The following is a 25,550-nucleotide window of genomic DNA, read 5'->3' on the forward strand; positions in this document are numbered from 1 at the left end:
ATTATTAAATTAATAAAGATAGAAAACTATTTAAATTCGTCTGACCAAAAGTATAGGTATGATTCACTCGTCATGTATGATTTATTGGTCCTAGATTCAAAATGAGAGAAAAAATAATAAATCTTGCTAAGGGAAAAAATATGATTAGAGAAGTCTAAATATTTTCAAGTTTTATCTCACAGTTTTATATTTTTTATTTTTTTTTATATCTAGCGAAATGGGTAATGGTGGTGGTATCATACTTGCATTACATGGTGTAAGGCCCTGTGGTTCCTAACTCGTCCACCGATGTGAAGTGCGAAGGAGAGTGCACGAGCTAACCAAGTGACACTTGGAATATGTGCGAAAGTGTTGAGCGGTCATATGTTTATACGATGGATGAGCATGGGCAATCCACAAAACAAGCCGACGGTAGAAGGTTATGTTTGGGGGCTTTGGTCGACGGGCCAACCAGCCACAAACATGAACGAAGGCGTTAGTTGATGATTTGCAAGGGTTGGCCAAGGGAGTGGCACGACGACATGGATAGTGTATATATTAGCGCATGGATGATGGCATTTGGACAGCAATCGCTGAAGCATTCAAGCGAGAGTCTTCAAGCAAAAAGTGTGAAGATAAAGGCTGCATGAAGGAGAGAGGCGCAGGTCGTATGCGCCCAAGTCTTGGGCAGGTCGTTTAGGTGCACAAGTCTTGAACGAAGGCGTAAGGTACCAGTGCACGGGTGAAGGCGCTGGGCGCTCGGTTGTGCAAAGGCGTGCACAGGTTCTTAGGAAACTCAGGTGAGCATTCGCCCGTCGTATGAAGGCAAATGCAGAGGTGGAACATTGGTGAAGCCGGTTGTGTGAAGGGGGTGTCTTGGTGACTTGGTGGAGTCACCCGCCCGTCGTGCACGAGAACAAGGTTCGGTTGTGAAGTGCGGAAGGCAGCTCGTGTGAGGGCGTGCCCGCCCGCCTTGGGCAAGGAAATCTTGGTTGTCATATGGTGGTGTGATGAAGTTGTAAATTTGGGTAAGTATGAAACTTGGTGTTTCCAAGTATACTTGTAAAGCTTTGTAAATTGAAGATTGTATAATATATTATTCGGGCACACTCATTGTTTAGGGAGTTTCCTCTCCCTTTATACTGTGCAATTGTGTTCTTTGTTTATAATTGCTGATGATAATGAATGTGTATGGGTGTTCATTGGTATAAAGGAAACATTAATAATTACTTGGTTGCAAAACACAAACTAAGTAGGATAAGTGGTTAGGTGTAGTCCACGAACATAAGTATTGGTGAAAAGAAAGTGTTCAGTGGTGCCGCACCTTGCCAAGAGTGGTTGAAAGACTATCGTGGCTCCGGCGTCGTGACACACGGAGTCGAATGCTGCCACTATAACCGCTAGGAGGAATTGCCCAGCCCGCAAGAATGGCCCCTCAGGATAAGACGAGACTTGAACCTGTGACCTGCATATCAACATGAACGACTTAACAGACCGTCCACTAGCCATGAGACCAAACCCCTGCGGGCTCTCACAAGTTTACATTAAAATCGTATAAAAACTTATTTAAAGCATGGAAATTTTATGGCCGTGAAAGGTTAATAAGTATAAAGGAATAATAATTATAAATGTTTATTTTATTATATATTATATATTGTTTAAATTAATTAAAATTAACTAAATTATAATTTTATTTTAAATGATTATTATTATTAGTCACAAAAAAATTATTATGAGTTGAATAATTATGTTATTTATAGAGACTCACTCTCATTTTGTCATGAAGATTTTTAATTTGTAATTAGTTTTTGTTACAATATCATGGGCTAATGTCATGATCTATCAATATGATGATATTAATATGACACATGTTGATATTGCATTTTAGTTAATTAAGTAATTTGAGATAAATTAATGAAAAAAACGTAATTAATTTAGAGATAAAATCTTAGTAGTTGATTTGTAAATATACTATGAATATTTAGACATATTTTATGGATGTTAAATATCTATCATCCACCCAATTATTATTAATACTTAAATTAAATTTATGAAAAACTTATTTACCATAGAGATTCTTAATTTGTAACCAACTTTTGTTACAATATCTTGGGGAATGTTATGATTTATCAATATCACATATTAATGTGTTACATGTTGATATCACAATTTAGTTGATTAATTAATTTGAGATAAATTAATTAAAAGAGCATAATTAATTTGAAGATAAAATCTTATTAGTTGATTTGTAAATATATAGACATATTTTATGGAGGTTAAATCCTTATCATCCATCTACCTAATTATTATTAATAATTAAATTAAATTTATGGAAAAATTATTCTAAAATAGATATACCTGTGAATATCATAATAAATTCAACTTATTATTAAATATATATATTAAATATTATAATTTTTCACAACTTAAATTTTTTTTATATATTTAATTTTTTTTTTATAAAATCTTAAACTAATTCCAAATTCTTAAGTAGTATTTCTTAAGATTTTCAAAGTTTGCAATAGATGTAGTTTTGATATATTGTTATTTTGGAATTGGAAGCCAAAACACTGATCCCAAGACTCATAATCATGTTTTCATTTAAAAGTTAAATAGAAAATGAGGGGATATTGTTATTTGGAATATATGATCTTAGAATTGATCCCAGACTAATCTGGATTGGCTTGGTATGGCAGGTTTACAAGGGTATTCTCCCCGTTAGTGAAGAGATGGTGGCCGTGAAAAGGGCGAAGAACGAGACAGCCGAGGCTGATTCAGAATTTAAGGCCGAATTAGAACTGCTGTCTCAGGTCCATCATAAGAATCTAGTGGCACTCATTGGCTTTTGTTTTAAGGAAGGGGAGCACATGCTAGTTTACGAGTACTTCTCAAATGGATCTCTTTCAGACAATCTCCATGGTAGTTTTCTTGTTCACATAATCATTTTCTTTATTTTCTGCCTATCTCATTAATCCTTGGCCACGATCTGATCAATTTTCTCTATCTCCAATTAACAGGTAAAAGAGGAATTCGTCTCGATTGGCAGAAAAGATGTCGTATAGCACTCGGGGCAGCGAGGGGATTGGCGTATCTTCACCATCATGCCGAACCGCCGGTAATACACAGAGACGTGAAGTCCAGCAACATCTTGCTGGACAAGAATATGAATGCCAAGGTATCCGACTTCGGCCTTTCTAAACACGTTCCAGAATCAGCGAATGGAGGTCCAGTTGAAACTGAAGTCAAAGGAACCCCGGTCAGTATATCTCTGCTATTAATTTTTATGTAAGTCAAATTGAGTCCAGTTGAGTTTTAGTTTTATTTTAAGTAAAGTTGAATTTAGTGTGTGATTGTAGGGCAAAATTATTTTAAGTAAATTTTATTGAAAGATTAAATATCTTTTCATTGAATTTATCGTAATCATCAAATTTTAAGTTCATCCGATTCATTATAATCAGCGAATTTTTATATAATAAATAGAGAAAAACCCTACCTAATATAATGAAATTTTGTATCTTCCCTCCTCTGTCTTGTAATTTAGTCTAACTCCTTTAAGTTAAAGTGTTGTTCTCTAATTGTGAAAATTTGAACGTTAATGGGTTGGGCAGGGCTACGTTGACCCGGAATATTTCTTCACACGGAAGCCGACACAGAAGAGCGATGTATACGGGTTCGGTGTTGTATTACTGGAAATCCTAACATCTCGGCAGCCCCTAGTGGAAGACGCAATATATCTGGTTGATGAGGTGAAGACTACAATAGAGATCGGTAGAATAAGTGCGTTTCAACGCCACCTTCTTGACCCCTTCATTCGAGATTCTCTGAGGGTTGAAATACTCCTACGATTCGTAAGATTAGCGCTGCGCTGCGTTTCCGAGTCGGCTACCAATCGTCCCAACATGAGATCTGTTGTGAAGAAGCTGGAGGCGATCCTGGAAGGGCCATGTGACGCAGCAATAACTATAGTGACATGCCATGATGATGAGTCTGAAACAGCTGCATTTTCATGTGGAGCTGATGATCCTAACTATCTTTATGGGGCTGTAATTTCTCCCGCTTCCTTTCATTACAGTGGCACATACAGTGTGACCGACACCGTAGAGCCTAAGTGAGCTTAGCTCTCTCCATATAAATTTTAGACACCACACAGAGCGAATGGCGAAGAAAAGATTAACAACAGGGCAAGTAGGTGTAAAGCTGTACAAGATGTCGTGATAGTCTCTTGTGTATGTTCTCACTGGTTTGTTCCTTTGGTCGAAGATTCAGCGTATAGAACAGCTTTTTAAATCCCTGGATATCACTTTGGCGCAGACAGTCTAGATCCCACGCCATTTTAAGATCTATTCTGTTTTTGGATAAAGCACATTACTGTTATTGCTTTAATCCTTGTTAATTGTAAATATTTAATGATGGTAGAGTAACACAAGAAAGTAAAGTTGGTAAATTATAAACTTATTAAATAATTTGATTAAACAATTTGATTATATTGTTTAAAAAATTATAATTTTGTTCATTTTAACAAAAACATAAAAATTTTATAAAATCTTAAAAAAAAAATAACTCTACAAAACATTTAAAGTGAAAAATTGAATCCTTCTAAATTCATATTAAATCAGTATTTAAAATAAATCTATGATAATATAAAATATAAATGATAATATATATATATCTATATATATATATATATATATATATATATATATATATAAAATCATTTTTAATAATTAATAATTTATCAATTTATATGTAATTTAATTTATAAATATATCTTTTATTATTATTATTTTTTAATTTTTTTTGACCAAGTGATTTATTGCAAGGAGTGCCTTAACAATGCACACATTCACCGTCAATTCAAATCTCCATAAGCTTCCTATTATTATTATTATTATTATTATTATTATTTCCATTCTTGTATAAAACAGTGAATCATTTTTGTACATTGTCCATTCACATTTATGGTGAAGTGTTTTTAAAAATTAATAAACCATCAACCATAATTGTAATTATATAATTGCTTTTATATTTAAAATATATATATATATATATTTATAATAATAGATTTATATTTTATTAGGTATATATATTGCACTATGATATATATAATGGATTTATATTTCCCTGTTTTATATATATTGATTATTTCTATCTCTTCACTTTTATTCTTATGGTACAGTGTTTATAACTTTTTTGTTTGTTTATTAATTTTATAATTAGTATTTATATTATATAATAATTTACTTGCTGGTTTAAAATAGTTAAAATTTATTATATAAGGTTTTGATATTTTAAATTTAATGTGTTTTATTATTAAGTAATGTGTATAAGATAATAAACAAATTTATGTAATTACAATTAAAAACAATCTGAAATTATTAAAAAATATTCATCTCATACAACATAACAATATTATAATTTATATATATTAAAACAAATAAATATATTTTTGTACTATCTTAAATTATAATATTTAAAAATAGTGTGAATTATTATTTTAAATTAAGACACATGAATAAAAGGGATATTCTAATCAATATTATAGATATTTTGATTTCAGTGTTAATAAATAAACATATACATCTTGATGAGTGAAATTAATGAAATTAATGAGTAAACATATACATTTTGATGAGTGAAATTAATGAGTATGGATTGCGATTTTATAGAGTTATCATAGAAGATGACTTGACTTGACTAATGACAAACTATGAAAGACAAACGGAAAGTCCAAGAACATTGACACTCTAAAACAAAAATTGTATGGATGACAAACAAGATAGTTTAAGGAGCCACCAAACACAAAGGGGATACGTCTTCATGGTGGAAGAAGTCATAGGACATAAATAATTGCTAGTGGGAGGTTTTCTACATGTTATGAGGCTGGGATAGGTGAAGGCTGAGTGGAGAAACACCTGAGGAAGGGGAATAACTCTCAAGTCGTGGGAGCACGACAATATGTGTTAGCATGAGGCTATATATATGACTTCCACCATCTACTACTAGAAAGTGGAATCTGTAGAATATTAACAGCCATGAGGAGCTCGTCTTTATAAAATCACAACCTGTGCTCGCGGGTGTCCCTGTAAAGAGATTTGGTTTATTGATCAATTACAGATGGGTGGAACATCCCTCATAAAACTGTATCGCCCCATCAGGTTATAGATTCATCCAATCCTTATGCATAAGTTGCACTAGTGAGGTTAATTAACAAAATTAGTTACCATTGATGCTAGGTTACTAACAAATTAAATTGTTGAGAATTTTACTGCCATTTTAATATTTAGTTAGAATGAAAATCTTGTAGGCTTCTCTATCAATTTATTTGATTTTTTCTGAAATTATTTTTAGCTATGAATAACTCTCGTCCAATAATTGAATATCAATTATGATTTCTACAAGAGTAATAATAATATGAAAAAGTGTTAAATTCATCAAATATATTACCTATTTTTCATTAGAATAAAATTCAACTAAATGGTTTGATTGGAAGGGTGATGCAAAATGTATATTGTTGTGAAAATGGGTTACCTTGTACATGACAGGGTTATACACCATATGCTAGAAGATAAGTATTTACTTGAAAAAATGTAGTTCTAATCTTCTCTACTTTCCTAGCTAGGTCAGAATCAAAACCAATTTGCCCCACATTGCAAAAAGGAATGCCTATGTAGTATCCTAGACACAAGGAAGTTATAAGGCGTTATATTAAAATATAGAGATGCAAAAAAAGCTTATGGAGAGGGAATAAATACTAAACATTAATGTTGGTTAAGTTGTTATGATAAATTATCGACCCTTGAATGTTGGAAAACAAGCATAACTAGGAAATCTATCAGTGATAGCATTTAAGGGTAGAGCTAAAACACAATCATAAAAACAATGGTGTCAGACCAATTTAGACCACATAAAATTTTAGCAATAAAAAACGATTCTTGGAGCATATCCATTTAGGGGTGATTACAACCTTAAGCATGAGGTTTTTCAGTAAGGTGGGACACCCTATGAGATATGTTATGTCGAACACTAAGAAATGCGATGGTGAGTAAAAATCTAGTTAGGTAATTATTCACTCAAGACATACATCTTACATATATGAAAAGCTTAGCAATAACAAAGGGAGGAAACAACATATATAATGTAGGAAAGGTATAATTAGGGTTCCATTGAACTTATTTACTTTTCGTATAAGAAATTCTACCCATTATAGATACTATAAATAAGAATCATCATATTACATGGAAGAATCACAGGGAACAAAAATACAACCTTACCCTATCCATTGTCGAAAGGGATCAAAGAAAGGCCAAACTATAAATAACCATAGAAAAAATCCAAGTTGAACAAAGTCTTTCCATTATAAAAGGAAAATGATTAATAAAATTACAAGTATGAAGAACGAGGATCATAGGGTAGTAATCCTCTCTTGACATCACATTACAACAATAAATGTCGAGTGAAATTGGTCACCTTCTAAAAGAAATTAAATGTAGAAAATATGAATAGAAGTCTTCTAAGGAGTCTCATGCAAATACTAAGCAAGGGAATTAAACAACCATCCTGTCATCATCATCCTAAGGCTCATTGCATCTGGGGAAAAAATTGGGAGCATGTCCATGAGATGGAATACCTCCCTTCCTCAACCTATAGTCTTGTGTGATCATAATCTGACCTCCAAATAGCAAACATCTTGCCTAAACCACACCATGAATAATTAGGTTCCTATAAAATAAATAAAAACAAAAAAATAAAGTACAGAGATAAAAAAAGCATAGGTTACCTATAGTGATGTCCATTCTTGTTAAAATTTCTACATGGTGCAAGTAAATATTGTTAGGACCAATATACATTCCATGTAAGGAAGAAATATTAAAGTGGGAAATCTCTATTGATGGCAGTAAAAGATTCAAAATGTAGGCATGGTAGGAGGGGAATTAAAAGGAGAAAAAAAAAACACTGGCAGTCAATACTAAGAGAGAAAAGAATACATAAATTCAAAAGGAAAATAAATTAATAAAATTACAAAATATAGTGCCACAATTCCTTGAGGTATTTCAGAACCCTAATCCTTGAGTACACCTACCAAGGAATTCTCCATCCATGTAGTACCTTGGTTCAATTTTTTGGATCAATTTTGGTCAAATTGACACCAAAAAGTCACCATTAAGTCCATAATAATCACCATGTCGAGAATCGAAGAGGGAACTCCATTGATTCATAATCTAATGGTCCTCACAACAACTGGTCATGTGAATAAAACACTAGGCAGAGAGTATTAAACACAAGTGTCATGCCTATTATCATCCATTTTAACATGTAAACACCTTGTATAATGTATACCCTGTCAAAGTGAACCTATGTCATTGCTAAGCATGCGAGGGTGGAGATTTGAATGTAGGTGGAATGAGATCCTTCCATTAGGTGGCATATCATACAATCTAAACTAGCATTACGACTCACCAACTATCTTAGCAGACAGTGAGGTTGCTAAATCAACCAGGGTAAAAAGATCTCATCTATAAAAACAGGTTCCTATAAACAATTATAATTCACACCTACATGCCACCACCAAGTGAATTATTCATGGAAATGGTTGTGACACTATGCTTATATACATATGCATTACACATGGAAAGGGAAGTGTCCCAACATCAGATATTAGTGAAGTAGTAAATAAACCAAATATATAATAAGTGAATCTTTTAATTAATGTCAGAATTATATTGAGTTCTCGATGTCACTATAAGCATTGTAAGTTTTTATTGGAATGTGGTGAATTTTTATAAAGTATCCTTATATAGACAACCCACAAACAAGGTTGTACCTTTTATAAAAACTCAAAAAAAGAAATAAATATTTTATAGGTATTACAAAATGTTATTAGAGCCTAGGTTTACAACATCTAAACCTATATGGGTATAAAATGAACAAAGAAAATAATTCAACAAACTTAATAAGTTTGATTACCACTCTTACAATTCAAATTGCCGAGGAGTGAGAAGGAAAAATTCCACAAGGGAGCCATGAAGAGAGTGGTCATCAACAATGTAAAAAATCGAGTAGAGGGATATATATTGAAATACCAAACTCTAAGAATCAAGATATCCAAGATATGCAGTTATTCCTATTGGAAACTGTGAAAAGTATGAAAATCGAAATAGAAAAGTACAAAACTGAAAACAAGCTCCTACTAACGATGCAAGTAGAACAACTAAAAATGTAGGAAGGGGAGTAGAGGATAAATCAAGCATTGTTAAAAATCATTCATGACCAAACATAATTGAAAAATAATAGGTAGAACTAGATACTGACGAATGGATTCTAACAAAACATAAAAAAAAATTAAAAAAAGGGAACCAACTGATCTAGGAAATGAATCCTCAAATGAAACTAACAAAAATAATTTTGGCACTGGATCATCAGACAATAGTGAAAAAAATGAACAAAAACTTTTGGTGAAAATTAAAAAGGTGGAAGAACTAAAAGGGGAATTTAAGAAACTGACACCACCAATTTCTGAAGGAGACTCTAAAGAAAAACAAAAAGCATGGTTGATGAATATAAGTAAGTATTTCCAAGTTTATCAATATTCCAGTGGCATAAATGCTACGATAGATACATAACAGTTAAATGGTGAAGCCACTGTTTGGAGGAAAAATACCAAAACCAATAAAACAATTAAGAAAAAGGAGATGACATGGAAACAATTTAAGGAAGTTTTTTAAGAAAAAATAATTATGTGAATGATCCTTTCATGACAAATCTAAGGAGTTTCATGCTTTAAAACTGGGAATTATGCATATAGATGGATTCACCACCAAATTTTTAAATATTCGGAGGTATGTTCCCTACCTTCGGGGTGAAAAGGAAAAGGTACATAGGTACTTGAGCTACTTACCTTTATTAGATCAAAATCAAATTAAACAAGATAACCCAAAAATGATAAACGAAGTTATAAGAAAAGAAAAATTGTGCCATCAACAATTTAGTCAAAAGGAAAAATAATATAAACGATGTTCTTCTAAGAAAAATGAGAGATCAAAATTCATATGAAATGGGTTAAAATCCCCACAACTTCACACCAGGACCAAAATTTTTCACAGTATTAATTATAGTCGAAATCTTAATAGCCCATTTAAACATGTTCCAAGGGCAACACAATCATAAGGCTTCAAAAATGGGAAAGGAAATTTTATTGTAGAACCTCTAGAATGCTTGGAGTGTGGAGAGCCCCACTTGGCCCAAAATTGTCCACACAAAAAAGGGAATGACATATTATCCATACACCGACATTATCCATGTACTCACATTCCTTCGATGAGGAATTCCAAGGAAGTTTTAAATTCTTATAGCTCACAGAGTTGCAAGAACTTACTATAACCATAGTGGAGGAGGCAACTTGAGTAGGAGCTTCTTGTGAAATTGAAGAGGGAATGATTGAGGGTGGATAATTTTTTCTGATGATTTTCGGTCATACACATCCTCACTAAGTATCTTGGGAGGTCTGTAAGAGTTCCTTGCATAAATATCCTCACTAAATATTTTTTGGGATGTTTGTACTAGTTCCTTGCAAATTTCTGTTTGTCAAGACTTAATTACTTATTTTCTTAGGTGCTCACAACAGTCTGACATTTTATGGCACTCCCCAAATCACCATTCCTGAAAGGATCCAACAAAACGACTTGAGAGGAAGATGAGAAGGGCACACTCTTATTGGAACTAGCCTAGAACTAGTGGAATTGGTTGGTCCCAATGGTTTTAGAGTTGTACTAGTCTAGTTTGGTGGTTCAGATTGGCTAAGGCTGGTCTTGTATTGAATCGACCTTAAAACACCAAAGTGACTAATTCTCTAAAAAACTGACCAATTCTGAAGAATGTAGCACAACATAACTAATTACCACCAAATATTAATATTTTAATAAAAAATACTTAAAAGCAAAAAAAAATATCTTAACCTCAGGGCCCTACAAAACCTAACTCGAGTAAAAAATGGTAATATTTACTTTTAAAAATTAAAGTGAAAGTTGACATTCTCCTTATCTTTCCTTTTCGATAAAGGAAAGATAAGGATAATGTCAACTTCTACTTAAATTTTGAATAATAACATTAATTTTTTAGGGTTGTTTCAGAGTGGTTCCAACTTCATTCAATTTTGAGAAAGTCAAATTTTAGATCCCATTCAAAACTTAGTGGTGACTATTTGAACCGCTTCTTTGTAATGAGTCCTAGACTTTGACTTCCAATTTTTCATGTGCATTTATTGCATAATCATATTCCTCGTGAGACTTTGCAGAAGAAGTTGATATTTAATCCATTGCAAGCACTTTACCTAGCTTAGGGAACCATCAGCTACCCCTCCCAAGTTTCTCCTCAACATTGAAATTTTCTTTGGAAGCAAGCATTCATTTTATCCATTAGATCATTTTTTCCACTGTGACAGTCCAACAACACCCCTGCCAGCATATGCTTGACAATCCATCTCATCTTTACTATCTACCTTATAAACACTCTTAAATATTGTGTCTCCAATCTAAAAGAGGAAGAACCAGAAAGTGCCTTCTTGACCCTCTTCTCAACCCACAATATGTTTAGCTTCTCTCTTGTGCTTACACTCTAGTCTTCTTGCAGCTTCAGAATGGCGAATCTTAAACATGGTCTCATGATGTGCATTCAGAGAGGCATAATTCACCCTTGCTTTGCATCAAATTAGCCCCCTAGCATTCCCTTTACCTTTACATGCAAGCATATATTTTCCTTGTGGAGGATTGTTAAGCTTCCCATCCCTATTTCACCTCCCTCTCCTACCATCATGAACCTGATAAGTTGAATTTAACCAATCTCACTGTATCTAAGATAAACAACCCATCCAATTGGGTAGATTGAGTTGAGACCCTTTTAGAAACTAAATCCATCCCTCCACAATTATATGGCCCTCTCCAACAACATCATCATGTTGTCTTCGAGATCTATCATTCCCATCATCACCATAAATTTCCCAGTCCTTCACTTACATCTTTGGTAATGTCATCATTCAGATCACTTATACTTTGTTGTATTGTTTCTTGTGTTATGATTTCCTTTAATGGAAATATCTCCCTAGTAGGAACAAGTAACCGAATTCAAGTTCTCATTGAACTCTTGTGTTAACATACTTAATTTTCATTTTTACCTATTCGTTTTCAAATTCTAGTGTGGTTGGTTTACTGGTTGATTACTAGCATTCACCAAGCGGTTATTGATGATCATAGTTAGTTTAGAGTGAACGTTGAAATTTTCCTTGAAAACCAAGCCCAAGAATATGCAATTATCATGGAAAATTTCAGAGCTCATACGTTTCTACAAAGGAATACACTATTTTCATTCATCAAGAAAAGCTATATGAGTAAGAACCTATTATGAAACTAGCTCACAAAAAGATAGAAAAGATATATCAACGCCTTAGAAATAATCCTCTTTGAGGGGGAAACTTCCTTCAAATTACACAAATGAGATGATTCAAATGAAAAACCCTCCTTTATATATATAAGATTTTAAGGGGTCACAATATAACCAAAGCCATCCTAACAGTAATAATATAAAGGCACAAAAAAAACAATAGTGGGGAATAGGGGCACAACAATAACAATAAGGGATACAACGATAATAGTAATGGGGGAATCACTAGTATTATAGGGACCTAACATGCCCCTCTCCTTCAAAAAAATTTGTCCTCAATGCTTAAGTAGTTTTATATGCTTATGTATAAAATTCTCATCCTCCCATGTGGAATTTTCAACAGGTAATTCTTCCACTTGATGAGATACTCTGAAATTGATTGATTTCGTAGCTGTCAAGTTCTTGTTTCTTTGACTACTTTAGGTTCAAATACGATTTTTCCTTCCTCGTCAAGTTCTGGAAATATTGTTTAAACTGGATGCTTGTCACCTATAACCTTCTTTAAGCATGAAACATGGAAAACTGGGTGCACAAGGGAAGTTGTAGGAAGCTCCAATTTGTATGTAATAGTACCTATCTTTTGCAACACCTTGTATGGACCATAATACTTTGGTGATAATTTATTATCCTTCTTAGCTTGCACGAGGGACATTTTTTTATATGGTTGTAGCTGTAGGAATACCCAATCACCTACATCGAAACTTCTTTCGTTGTGATGTTGATCTACCTACTGTTTCATTTTATTCTACGCCAAGGTGAGGTTATCTTTTAAGAGTTGGAGAACTTGTTGTTGACACTCAATTTGATCTTACACTGCTTGAACCTTTGAATTTTCTCTTAAATATGATGTGATGGATGGTGTATGATATCCATAAAGTGCCATAAATGTGGTCATTTTTTTTGCAGTATGGAAGGAAGTGTTATACCACCATTCAACCAGATGCAACCATTTGACCCATTGTGTATGTTTATCAGATACATAGCAATGAAGGTATCTTTCCAAATATTTGTTTACTATCTTAGTTTGCCCATCAGATTGAGGATGATAAGATGAGCTATGAGTTAACTAAGTACCAAGACAATAAAATAATTTTGTCCAAAAAATTGCAGTGAAAATGGGATCTATGTCACTTATAATAATCTTTGGATTTCCATGTAGCTTTTCAATTGTTTCCATAAATGCAGTAGAAACTGTACTCGCTTTAATTGGATGAGATAATGCACAAAAGTTTGCATACTTGGTAAGTTTGTCAACTACCACCATGATAACACTCTTTCATTCGGACTTGGGTAAACATGTGATAAAATCCATTGAAACCTCCTCCCAACATTGGCTTGGAATGGATAAGGGTTGTAATAGTCACGGGGTCTTAATTGTTTCAACTTTATTTTGTTGGAAAACCAAACATTCCACCACAAAATTTTGAATATCCGATCTAAGGCCATTCAAAAAAAAAGATCCTTCTTAACCCTATGGTAGGTTTTTAGAAATCCTGAGTGCCCTCCTAAGGGAGAGGTGTGCAATTCCTTAGGAATATTTTGTTTGAGTTGGGAATTATTACATAGGTATAACTGATCCTTGTACCATAACGAATTGTTTTTCCAGCTAAATGTATCAAATGTACTAGGATCTTGTTGTATCTTTTGAATGAGTGTCTGTTGAGCTATGGAAAAGGTGTGAATTTTCTGTTTATTTGCTTATCTTTTTCTTTAACCATAACTCCTTTATATTCTAAGATGGTAATATATCAAAGAATTATAGCGAAAACTAGGGAGTTATTGATTATTGTAAATTAGTTAATTATTGTCTTTTTCCATGCATGAAATAGAAGGAATGGAAAACTATGATTTTGAAGGAAAAGACAAAATAGAGTAACTATTGTTCCTTCACCAGGAAGCCATATCCAGAAAAGTAGATCAAGTTGGAGTGCGCAGTTAAGGATAAGAACAGAAAATCACAACATTAGAGCAGGAAGACAAAGGGTTGACTGGAGTTAGAGGATGGAGCGTATTCCTCACGATCTCTTGATCTTGAGCGATCGCTGTGTTACATTCTATCTGTTATTTCTTGTTTTATCTACCTATCCATTATAAAAGGGACAACACTTGTAAAGATTAGGGGTCAATCATCAATTATTGTTATTCAAAACTCACTGTCGTATTTCCGCTTTGATCATCAACTCTCGTTGATTAAAACAAAGTACAATTGCCTGTAACATTTTCACATATGATTATTACATAAGTCAGTTGTTGTTCCATTCTTTTATACTGAAGTAATTCGGTGGTGCTTCACTAGCAGCTAAGGGCCCAGCCCTGGTGGATCCACTTGCTATTTGTACCATTACGTTTCAATCGCAGTCATGTGATGGTTTGGTTTGATTTCCATTTATCTGAATCGCATTGCTTTATTGTTCCTTGTTTCCAGAGTTTATGAATTGTTTTATTGTATATGCTGTAACTAAATTGTGTTGCTGTTCCTTTTCATTATAATAAGATTATTACCCTTTGCAAGCTATATTAGTATGTTGTTCATTTCAATTATATAGGTTCGTTGTTCATTCCAGTAAACTGACTTTGATATTCATTGCAGATTGTTGTTCATTTCCACTGAATAACATTATTGTTCATTTCTATTAAATAACAATGTTGTTCATTTCTTTTCTACAAGTGTTTGGTTTTCCCTTTTAGCATCATTACAGTTAACGTATTTATTCCATTTTCTATTCGTAGCATTGTTGATTTAATTCCTTGTCATTCCTAGTCAGTTGCTTTAGTGTGGAGTGTGAGATCAACAACTTTAAAGAACATTGGCTATTACTGTCTGAGTTCTCAGATTAAGGATCTTGTTCATGTTTGATTTCATTTACATCAGTTGAAAAAGGAAAAAGTTATTGCTACAGCATCCTTGATTGATAATTGCAGTTAATTTCCTAAGTGAATGATTTAGTTTCAGAGCATTAAGTTTCTTTTAATTGCAACTAGGTTTTCTTTCAAGGATCTATTTACTCTTGTATTTGAAGCACTGTACTACAAATTGGAAACCATTACTCCTGGATTAAATTTCCACCTTAGACTGAGTACACTCTTGAAATAGAAAATTGTACCTAGATTGATAATTAATGTAGGATAAATAGGAGTTAAAAAGACACCTTTTATACCTCAACATTTTGGCGCCATTGTCGGGGAGAGTGTAGCGATTTCTTCTTTCAGTGAGTAGTGTGCATCTGATGAGTGCCTACTAGGGGAGAATTGGGTATTAAAAATGGAAGGTAAGAACCTGTGTATGGAGCATGTAATAGCCTTGCTCCTCTGCCTGCTTTCCAGTAGATTTGTTCATTTTTTGGGTAGAAATAAACATTTGAGTTGTGTGTATGACTAAGAAGAAAAAACTTGAAAATACTCCAAAACCACTACCCAAACCTGACAAAGCCAAGGGACTAGTGACCCTTTGTCGATCAAAATTCATAGACGATATCATAAGCAAGCCGAATCTCAGCCATCAGTGGGTCCTAGAAAAGTTGCTTCTAGACAACCGACTGGCTCCCTTTGGGCCACAAGTTCGCTAAACAATGTAAACTTTGAAATGGGAACTGATACTGTTACCCGTTTCGTAGAGATAGCAAAAAAGTGACCTGATTTTGAAAAGGAGTGATGCAGAACGAACATGTTTTTTTTTAGAGCATAGTTTTTGGCACTTTAATTTTTTTATGTACATTACGTTTTAGAATCGTTTTAAAATGGTAGTGATTTTCATGCTAATTTAAAAAAGTGAGTATTCTGCATCACCCCCTTTTTTTAAAAGACCTGTTTCTTGGCTTTAAATTTTCTAATGTATAAAATGTAAATAATTATTTTGTAAATTTGAACATTTTTGAAGTGGTCGTTTTCTTCACATTTTCTTGTTTTTTATTTTAATTTTAACTTTTTTTTTAGTGAGGTTTTTATTGTTTTTAATTTTTAAATTAGGAGGTCAATATTTAGAATTTTCAATATTCTACATATTTATACATCCATAATTAATTTTTTAATCCACATGAAATAATTGTTTCTAAAAAACAATATTTTTTAACAATGGACATAAAAATAACCATTTTTAACATAAATATAACTAAAAAACTACACGTTTTGATAATTTTTTGCTAGAATTGACATGTCAAAATCACAATTTTTATATGATAATTTTAACTAAAAATGGTAAAATAATAGCGTTTTTTATGAATTTCATGTCAAAAAAATAATAATAATCACTTTTTTTTTCAAAAAATAATGATTAACTTAAAAATCAATGCGAAAATCACATATTACAAATATTGAACGTATAACAACCCTAATTGAGTGTTTATTCTTCTCATAAAATGTCAAAGTCAAAACATTGCAAAGCTTGATTTACAAGCATAACTTAAATTTAATCAACAATCTCACGTAATCCAAACTCTTCATCCTCTAGAGTTTCATCATTGTCTTCTTCCACAATATTTTCTGTTTCATTTTTCTCATATTCCTCTTCTAATGGGTCTTTGATGTCTGTGAATCTTGCAATGTATGTCTTTCCAAACATTCCATGTAATGGTGGTTGGGGTTCCTTTGCCTTTTCTGCCACACGTGATTCACTAAAGTCCCCTTTCTTCAACCCAATTTCTTGCATTGCATCTGGAAGAAATTGAAGAGCATTAATTCTTTGCTGAATGAAATTGAACTATACTGTATCTTTTTCAATTGCAATGAAATTTCTTCCTTTTTGAACGCAACGTGCTAGTGTTGTACCTAATTATCAAGCACAAAAGAAATAATGAACTAAATTAGTACAATGACATATTAATTAAAAAATAACATATTGAAATTAAATTCCATATAATAAAACTTACCTGAGCCATAAAATAAATCCAGAACCCAATCTCCTTCATCCGAACAAATGTCTATAAGATAGTTAATCAATAATTGTGGTTTTTGATAAATGTTAACTATCTCTCCTTTTGCTTCTTTGTCTTCATACGTTAGTTTTCTCACAATAGCATCATAAGTCAGTATTTGGCTATGACTCTTTCCGTCTACCGGATTAAAAATCATAGACATATGGGTATCATCTTTTGCCCAACTATCAATATGAATGAACTCACAATCATTTATAAATTGTTGATCTTCATTGTTAAGAAGATTTCGCTTTTTCCTATAACATGAAATAGTAAAAGTTCAATTAACTTGTACATAAATAAATTTTCAAGATTAATCAAATATACATTTTAAACATCTTACCATGTAAGCTGCATCCTTGAATTTGTTCTCCCCTTGAAGCTTGACAATATCAATGCCAATTGTATGTCTGAATGAAATGTCACAAATCTCCATAATGGTGATGACGTGACTTCTACAAATCCCGCAACCACTTTACTAAAAGCTTGATAAGTATAAGGGTCACTATCATAGTCAATGTTTGGAATATTGAAACCATGGAGAATATCTGCAATGACTAGGGCATAATCCCTTTTAGGTATGAGTTTAGCAATGTCTTCAAAGTCGCCTTGTATTACTTGATATTGAATAATGTCTAGCCCATTCCAAATGAAATGATTAAGACTTGGATCAAGTTGAACATTCTTAATACGTTGCTTTTTTATTCTTTCGATCTTTATTTTTTCAATAAAGGTTTTGAAACTATCTAGCGCTCCATTATCATCCTTCCTCATTTTTTTATAAAATAAACAAATATATGTGTAAGTTATAAATTAAAAATAGTACACAGATGAATAAAAATGAATGCATAAATCAAGATACCTTTTTAAATGCAAGATAAAAAGCTTTTAATGTTGATGTAGAACTTGAATCTGGATAGTTGCATACAACATCATCCCAACTATCTTCATTCAACAATCTAACCATTTGTTCTTGAATTTTCATATAAACTTTGTGACTGCATAGATAAAGTAACAAAAAGTTAATATAATGATATGTATAACAAGTACTACCAAGAACAACATGTTTTATTTAAAATATAATTATAATCTAGAAATAAATCAAAATAATTCAACAAACTTACTTTTGAAATTCTTCAAACATTTCCTCCAATGATAATTCCCCTGACATCACACGAGATAATATTGTTTTGACAATTTTATCATCTTTCACTCCTTGCATCGCCCTCCAAGGTGTGATAGTCATATCGTCTGGAAGCTGCTTCATTTCAGGAGCTAATTTACTATTGCCACATATCAATGGCTTAGACTTTTTGACCTTCTGGTTCTTAATGGCAATGTCTTCCCACATGCTAAAAATCTCATCAATCAACTTCCAAACATCTCCAGTTCTAAATGCCAATTGGAAAATGTTATCAACACCTATGAATAAATCGCTATTTTTGTTTCCTTTTCCACCTTTTGAATTTGTTTTCTCTTCAATTTTATATCCTATTTCCATACAACATTCCTTTCGAAAATCTGCAGTAACATTTATCCTATCCCCACCACATTTTTCTTCAAATTCACTATGAATAATCTAACCCTTTGGATGAAAGTCATAGAAATCCTATATTCATTATCTGAATTATGATCCCATGCCACTAACTTTGCTTCTGTATCTGATAAACCAGTGTAAATGATACATTTCATTGTTTCAAAATGTGGGTTATTAGGATATTCATCCATCAATTGTCTTTAAGCTTCTATAGAATGGTTCCCCCCAAGCACATAATAATTGTATTCAAAACATTTTGACTTATCAAATGCTTCTTTGTTGGGAACTTGAAGTGGATCAACAAGAAGCACATAACTAACCACATGAGCATCTGGATTGTACCTCAACAATGTCTTCAAGTTGTGAACATGCAGATGATGTGGCTTTCTAACTTGATATTGACATTGTCCTTCACTTGCTTTATAGGTTTTCCTGACATTAAGCTGAAATGTGCGACCACCATCAATTAAGTTTCTCTTTGTCAAATTCTCTCGAATGACATTTTGTTTTGTTTTGATAATGCCATCCTCTAAATCAACTTCTGGTGTAATGATTTCTCTACTTTCTTTTGAAGTTTCACTAGGTTCTTGACTGCTGGTAATGACTGCTTCAAAATTTTCAGCGTTACTTTTCTTGGTCATAACATTCCCAATAGATTTATTCTTGGGCATTGTTACTTTTGGTTTTTTATGGCTCTTCTCAGTTCCAATGTCATCTTCAGTAATGAAAACATATGCTTCACTGTCAATTTCAACTTCATTGTTCTCAAAAGCAACTTGTTTACCCTTGCTAGATTTATCCACCAGAGGCCTTTTTTTTCTGATTCTTTGGATGTAGTTTTGTGATTCTTTGGATGTAGTTTTGTAGCATCATCAATTACTACATTTTGCCTATTTTCCATATCTTCTTCTGACACTGAGTAAAAACTGCTAACAACTTTCATGATATCATGCTCTATGAAATGAATTCCTCCCAACCTAATTGAACAACTTTCAAAAAAATTCTGCCAAACAAAATATCATATGTCAATAAAAAACAAAGCTAAAAAATATAGCGAGATACTTTCAAGAATGCAAAATACAAATATAAATAATAGTACTTTCACCTGCCCAACCCGCCCGGCGGGAGAGGGCGCCGGGCGGGCAGGCGAGGGGGCCCGGGTGGGTGAGGGGGCCCGGGAGGGTGAGGCGGGTGAGGGCGCCAGGGCCAGGTGGGGGAGCGGTTGAGGCAAGCGGGTGAGGGTGCTCAGGCGAGTGAGGTGGGTGAGGGCGCCCGGGCCGAGTGGGGGCGCGGTTGAGGGTGGGTGAGGGCACCCAGGCGGGGTGGTGGGTGAGGGCGCCTGGGTAGGGTGGGGTGGCGGGTGAGGATGGCTGAGGGCGCCTGGGACGGTGGGTGGGTTAGGGCGCCGAGGCCGGGGGGCGGGTGAGGGTGCCTAGGCTGGGGGGGGTGGTTGAGAGGGTTGGGGCGCGGGGGGTTGTGTGGGCGCCCTGGTGGGGGGGGGGGGTTAGCACGGTGCCTGGGTCGGCAGGGGGGTAGGGAGGGTTGGGGTGCGGGGGGTTGTGAGGGCGCCCACGCCGGGCAAGGGGAAGGGTGAGGTCGCTCGGGCGGGGAGTGAGTTGGGTTGGTAGGGATTAAGGGGGTAGGGGTGCGGGGTATGAGTGAAGGTAGTGAGGGTGTCGGGAAGGGGGTTGGAGGTAGGGGATGTGTCACGCCCCTACACCTGTGATAGTCTTCCAACCGCTTATAGCGAGGTGCGGCACCACCGAATGCTTTCTTTTCACCAATACTAACATTCTTGGACTACACCTAATTCAATTGTCCTTACTTAGTTTGTGTTTCACAACCAAGTAAAATTATGTTTATCCTTTATACCAATGAACACCCATACTCATTCATTTTCAACAGCAATTATAACAAGAACAACAATTGCATAGTATAAAGGGAGGGACAACTCCTTGAACAATGAGTCTGCCCTTGCCCACCCGCCCTGCCCAGGCGACCTGACCCACTCGCCCGCCCGGTGCCCTCGCCCGCCTCGCCTCCCTCACTTGCCCGGCACCCTCGCCCGCCCGCCTCACCCAGCACCCTCGCCCGGCCGCCCCGCCCAGCGCCCTAGCCCACTCGGCTTGACCGCTCACCCACCCGGCGCCCTCGCCCAGCCTGCCCGACCACCCGCTCGGTGTCCTCGCCTGCTCACTGGCCTCACCCACCCGCCCACCTGGCACCCTCACCCGCCCGGGTGCCCTCACCTGGCCCCCCCCCACCCGGTGCCCTCACTCGCCCCCCTGCCTGGCGCCGTCACCCCCCTCACCCGCCCGACGCCCTGAACTGCCTGCCCCCCCCCGGGGCACCCACATCCGCCCACCCTGACCCACCCTCCCTCCACTGTGCCCCCGCCCGACAGGTGGTAGGGCGATTCCTGGAATCGCCCTATCGCTTGCCCGTGGGGGTGAGGGCCGCCTAGGAGGCATCGGCCTCGGTCGTGCCACCCGGGCGGCCCTTGCCCCCTCCCGGCAGGCGGTAGGGCAATTCCTGGAATCGCCCTGCCGCCTACTGAGCGGGGGCGAGGGCGGCCTGTGTGGCGCGGCTGAGGGAGGGTGGGTCAGGTTGCCGGGTAAGGCAGGCAAGTGAGGGCGCCTGGGCGGGGAGGCAGGTGGGTCAAACCGCCGGGCGGGCAAGTGAGGCGGGTGAGGGTGTCGGGCGGGCAGGCAGATGAGGACGTCGGGCGGGCGGGCGAGTGGGCAAGGGCGCTGGGCGGCCGAGTGGACGGGCGAGCAAGAGGGTGAGGGCGTCGGGGAGTCGAGCGGGTGGGCTAAGGCGCCGGGTGGGCGGGTGAGCAGGTGGGTGAGTCGGCGGGCGGGAGGGTGAGGGCGCCGGGCAGGTGAGGCGGGCGAAGACGCCGGGCGGGTGGGCGGGTGAGCTGGTGGGTGAGCGGGCGGGCGGGAGGGTGAGGGCGCCGGGCGGGTGAGGCGGGCGAAGACGCCGGGCGGGTGAGGCGGGTGAGGGCGCCGGGCAGGCGGGCGGGCTGGTGAGGGCGCTGGGTGAGGGGGCGGGCGGGTGACGGTGCCCGGGCAGGTGAGGGTGCCCGGGCGGGTGAGGTGGGTGAGGGCGCTCGGGTCAGGTGAGGCGGGCGAGGACGTTGGGCGGGCTAGCGAGTGAGGTGGGCGAGGCCGTCGGGTGGGCGAGTGAGGGTGGCGGGCAGGCGGGTGGGCGGGTGAGGGCGCCCGGACCGGTGAGGCGGGTGAGGGTGCCTGGTGTCACACCCCCAATTCTTTTTTCGTTTAATTGGCCGGGTGCGGCACCACCTAAGTTAATAACTTTATCCATTGTTAATTCACTTTACGAACTACGCCTTCAACAATTCATAATAACATGAATTTAACATTATTAATGTGTGGAAACCATCAATAACACAATAATGATAATAATAACCCAATAATAAGACAAGTAACCTTTTTTATTATATAAGAGAATATTACAATGACCGGGAGCCGCGCTCCATCGACATTCATAAACAAGGGGGGCGCTCACCTGTGCAAGAGCGCACGACGGTCACACCTCGACGTTCAACCGAATACAATACAACACACAAATGTTTGCCCAACGGGCGGGCGCACCCATGCACGACCCGCGCCCGTTCACAACCCAACCGTGTATCAAGACCGGCGGGCGGGCGCCTTACTACGCCCTCCACCCGCACTACAACCGCGCTGCACGAAGTCCGTGTCGCCTTGCCCGACTCGGCGGGCGCATCCCCAACACCTCTTCCAAATCTGCGCTAAGTCCAACTTCGCATCTCCTCAAGAGCGATGAGTGAATGCGATTGCGTTGATGCCAAAATGAGCGCACAACGCTATGGTTTATACGCTCCAAACATGAGCGTCGACCTACACCCGGCCGACCTCCCAATCGTGCAGCCAGCACCCCAAACGATCACCAAAACGCCCCTTTCATGCGTCGGCCTGCCTTCGTTTGCTTCGCCCAGCTCGCCATATAAAGATGGTTCGCCATTCGCTCCTATAATATATACATGCGCCTTGGTTCACCATCGCACTTTTCTTGCCTTAGTCAATTTTCGCGTCGGGAGGGCGCGCGCGCCCGTGCATGAAACCGCAGGGCGTTACATCCTCCCCCACTGGAAATCATTGTCGCCCTCGACAATCCTGCTCTTCTCATCAACTTCCTGTTGTACTTTTCGATCTTGTCCTTCCATCTCCAAAGTGAGTTCTCCGATTCCCAACTCTCTTCCTCTGGTGCATTCTTCCATCTGCAAAGAAATTCCCTTCTCATGTGGCAACCAACTCCTATAGTTCTGAGCCTCAAAATCTTCTCCAACTCCAATCCTGGCTTGTACACAATCCCAGCTGGTCCTCTCGGCATTTCAGCTCTCTTCGAATGGTCTGAATCAAGTCTACATCTCTTCAACTGACTCACATGAAAAACTAGATGCTTCATGTGCATATGGCGTGGAAGCTGCAGCTCGTAAGCAACTTCCCCCACTCTCTTCTTCACTCGGAATGGTCCCTCATACTTCCGTGTCAGTTTTCTCGTCGTCCCCTTGGCTGGCTGAAACTGCTCCCCGGTAATCCTGAGAAACACCATATCTCCCACACTGAAGTGTGCCTCCCATCTTCCTCGATCAGCATACTTTTTCATCCTCCTTGCAACATCGTGCAAGCGCAACCGTGCTAACTCCAAGGTCTCCTCCCAAGCCTTCATGAACTTCTTCGCATGACGACTTCTCAAGAAGCCTCTCGTCACTACAGTATGCGGTGCAACCGACATCTGTCCATTTACCAACTCAAACGGACTATATCTCGTCGCAGAACTCTTTTGAATATTGTAGCTAAACTGAGCAATATCCAAGAGTTCAGGCCAATTCTTCTGATCAACCGTCACATAATGTCGCAAGTAGTCCTCCAGCAATGCGTTGATCCTCTCGGTCTACCCATCTGTCTGCGGATGGTAACTCGAACTCATCAACAACTCTGTCCCGACTAACTTGAACAATGTGGTCCAAAATCTTCCTGTAAAATGCGGATCTTTATCCGACACAATGCTCAATGGCATACCCCAATACTTCACTATGTTCTTAAAGAAAAACTCCACAGTCCACTCGGCTCCACAAGGTATCTTTGTAGGAAAAAAGACAACATACTTGGAAAAATGATCAACCACAACCATAATCCCATTATACCCCTGAACCTGTGGCAACTGAGTGATGAAGTCCATTGAGACACTCATCCATGGCCTCTCTGGAATCGGTAAAGGCTGCAACAGTCCTCCTTGTCTCTGAGTATCCAATTTGTCCTGCTGACAAATGATGCAGGTATGTACATACTCCTCTACATCCTCCTACATCTTCTCCCAAAAGAATCCTCTCTCCAACAATGCCAAAGAACGACGCATCCCTGGGTGGCCAGCCCATGGCGAGTCGTGGCACTCCTTCAAAAGGTGCCTCCTGAGCCCAAATGACTTTGGAACATAGAGTCTGTTTCCAAAGAACAAGAATTCGTCTCGTAGAAAGAATTTTCGTGTCTTCCCCTCCTTTATCTGCTTCACTATATTCTACGCCAAAGTATCAGTTTCAACACTTCCCTTGATCTTATTCTGCATCTCTTCTAACATCTGAACTCGACTCCTACTCGTAGCTGCCCGGTCTTCTCCCTCCAATGCTGGAAGTTGTCCCTTCTTGCTAAGGGCATCTGCTACCGCATTGTGCCTTCCCGGTCTATACTCGATAGTCATGTCGAATTCTGCCAAGAAGTCCTGCCAACGAGCTTGCTTCGCAGAAAGCTTCGGTTATGATGCAAAATAACTTGCTGCAACATTGTCAGTCTTGACAGAAAACGACTTCGCAATCAAGTAATGCCTCCACACATGAAGACAGTGGATGATGGCAGTCATCTCCTTCTCATGGACCGGATACCTCCGTTCACTATCCTGCAACTTCCAACTCTCGTACGCCACCGGATGCCCATCCTGCATAAGAAACCATCCTATGGCAAAATCTGAAGCATTTGTGTGCACCTCCAACGGTCTCTCGAAGTCAGGCAACTTTAGTATCAATGTTGTAACCATCCTCTTCTTCAAGTCATCAAATGCGTCTTGACATTTGCTCGTCCAACTCCACCTCTTGTCTTTCTTCAATAAGTCTGTCAGTGCCGATGTCACCTTGGAGTACCCGTCTACAAATTTCCGTTGGTAGTTGGTCATGCCCAAGAACACCCTCATCTCATGGAAATTCTTCGATTCAACCCAGTCCTCAATCATCTTCACCCTGCTCGGCTCCATCCGTATGTACCCTTGACCAACAATATTCCCAAGGAACGGAATCTCGGTCTGAGCGAACACACACTTAGACTTCTTCAAGAACAACTAAGTTGCCCTTAGTGCCTCAAACACCATTGCCAAGTGCTTCTTATGATCCTCCATATTGTCACTGAACACCACTATATCGTCCAAGTACACTACTACGAACGAGTCCAAGTATGGTCGTAGGACATCATTCATCAAAGTGCAAAACGTAGCAGGAGCATTGCACAACCCGAATGGCATAACAAGGAACTCAAAGCTACCATACCTTGTTACTATCGCGGTCTTCTTCTCGTCTCCTTCAGCTATCCACACCTGATAATACCCATGCCTCAAGTCCAGCTTGGAAAACACTCGAGCTTTCGCAAGCTTGTCAA

General features: G+C 38.0%; 1 protein-coding gene across 1 annotated transcript; it reads left to right on the plus strand.

Moving 5' to 3' along the window:
- Positions 1–544: 544 nt before the first annotated feature.
- On the plus strand, positions 545–4,091 carry LOC149185003 (leucine-rich repeat receptor protein kinase HPCA1-like). The gene is made up of 4 exons (XM_089415519.1): positions 545–670; positions 2,676–2,898; positions 2,997–3,235; positions 3,588–4,091. Exons 1-4 carry the CDS (start codon positions 545–547, stop codon positions 4,089–4,091), a joined length of 1,092 nt encoding a protein of 363 aa, XP_089271645.1.
- Positions 4,092–25,550: the final 21,459 nt, after the last annotated feature.

This window comes from Pinus tabuliformis, chromosome 3_2, assembly GCF_031772625.1.
Source record: "Pinus tabuliformis cultivar Carrire ecotype Pingquan chromosome 3_2, CPIR1, whole genome shotgun sequence".
Classification (NCBI taxonomy): Eukaryota; Viridiplantae; Streptophyta; class Pinopsida; order Pinales; family Pinaceae; genus Pinus; species Pinus tabuliformis.

Excerpts from the sequence above, each read along its gene's own strand:
- LOC149185003 (XM_089415519.1), top strand. The coding sequence starts at position 545 with ATGGATGATGGCATTTGGACAGCAATCGCTGAAGCATTCAAGCGAGAG. Across the intron at positions 671-2,675 it reads TGCGCCCAAGTCTTGGGCAG|GTTTACAAGGGTATTCTCCC; the intron begins GTCGTTTAGGTG and ends TTGGTATGGCAG. Across the intron at positions 2,899-2,996 it reads TCTTTCAGACAATCTCCATG|GTAAAAGAGGAATTCGTCTC; the intron begins GTAGTTTTCTTG and ends TCCAATTAACAG.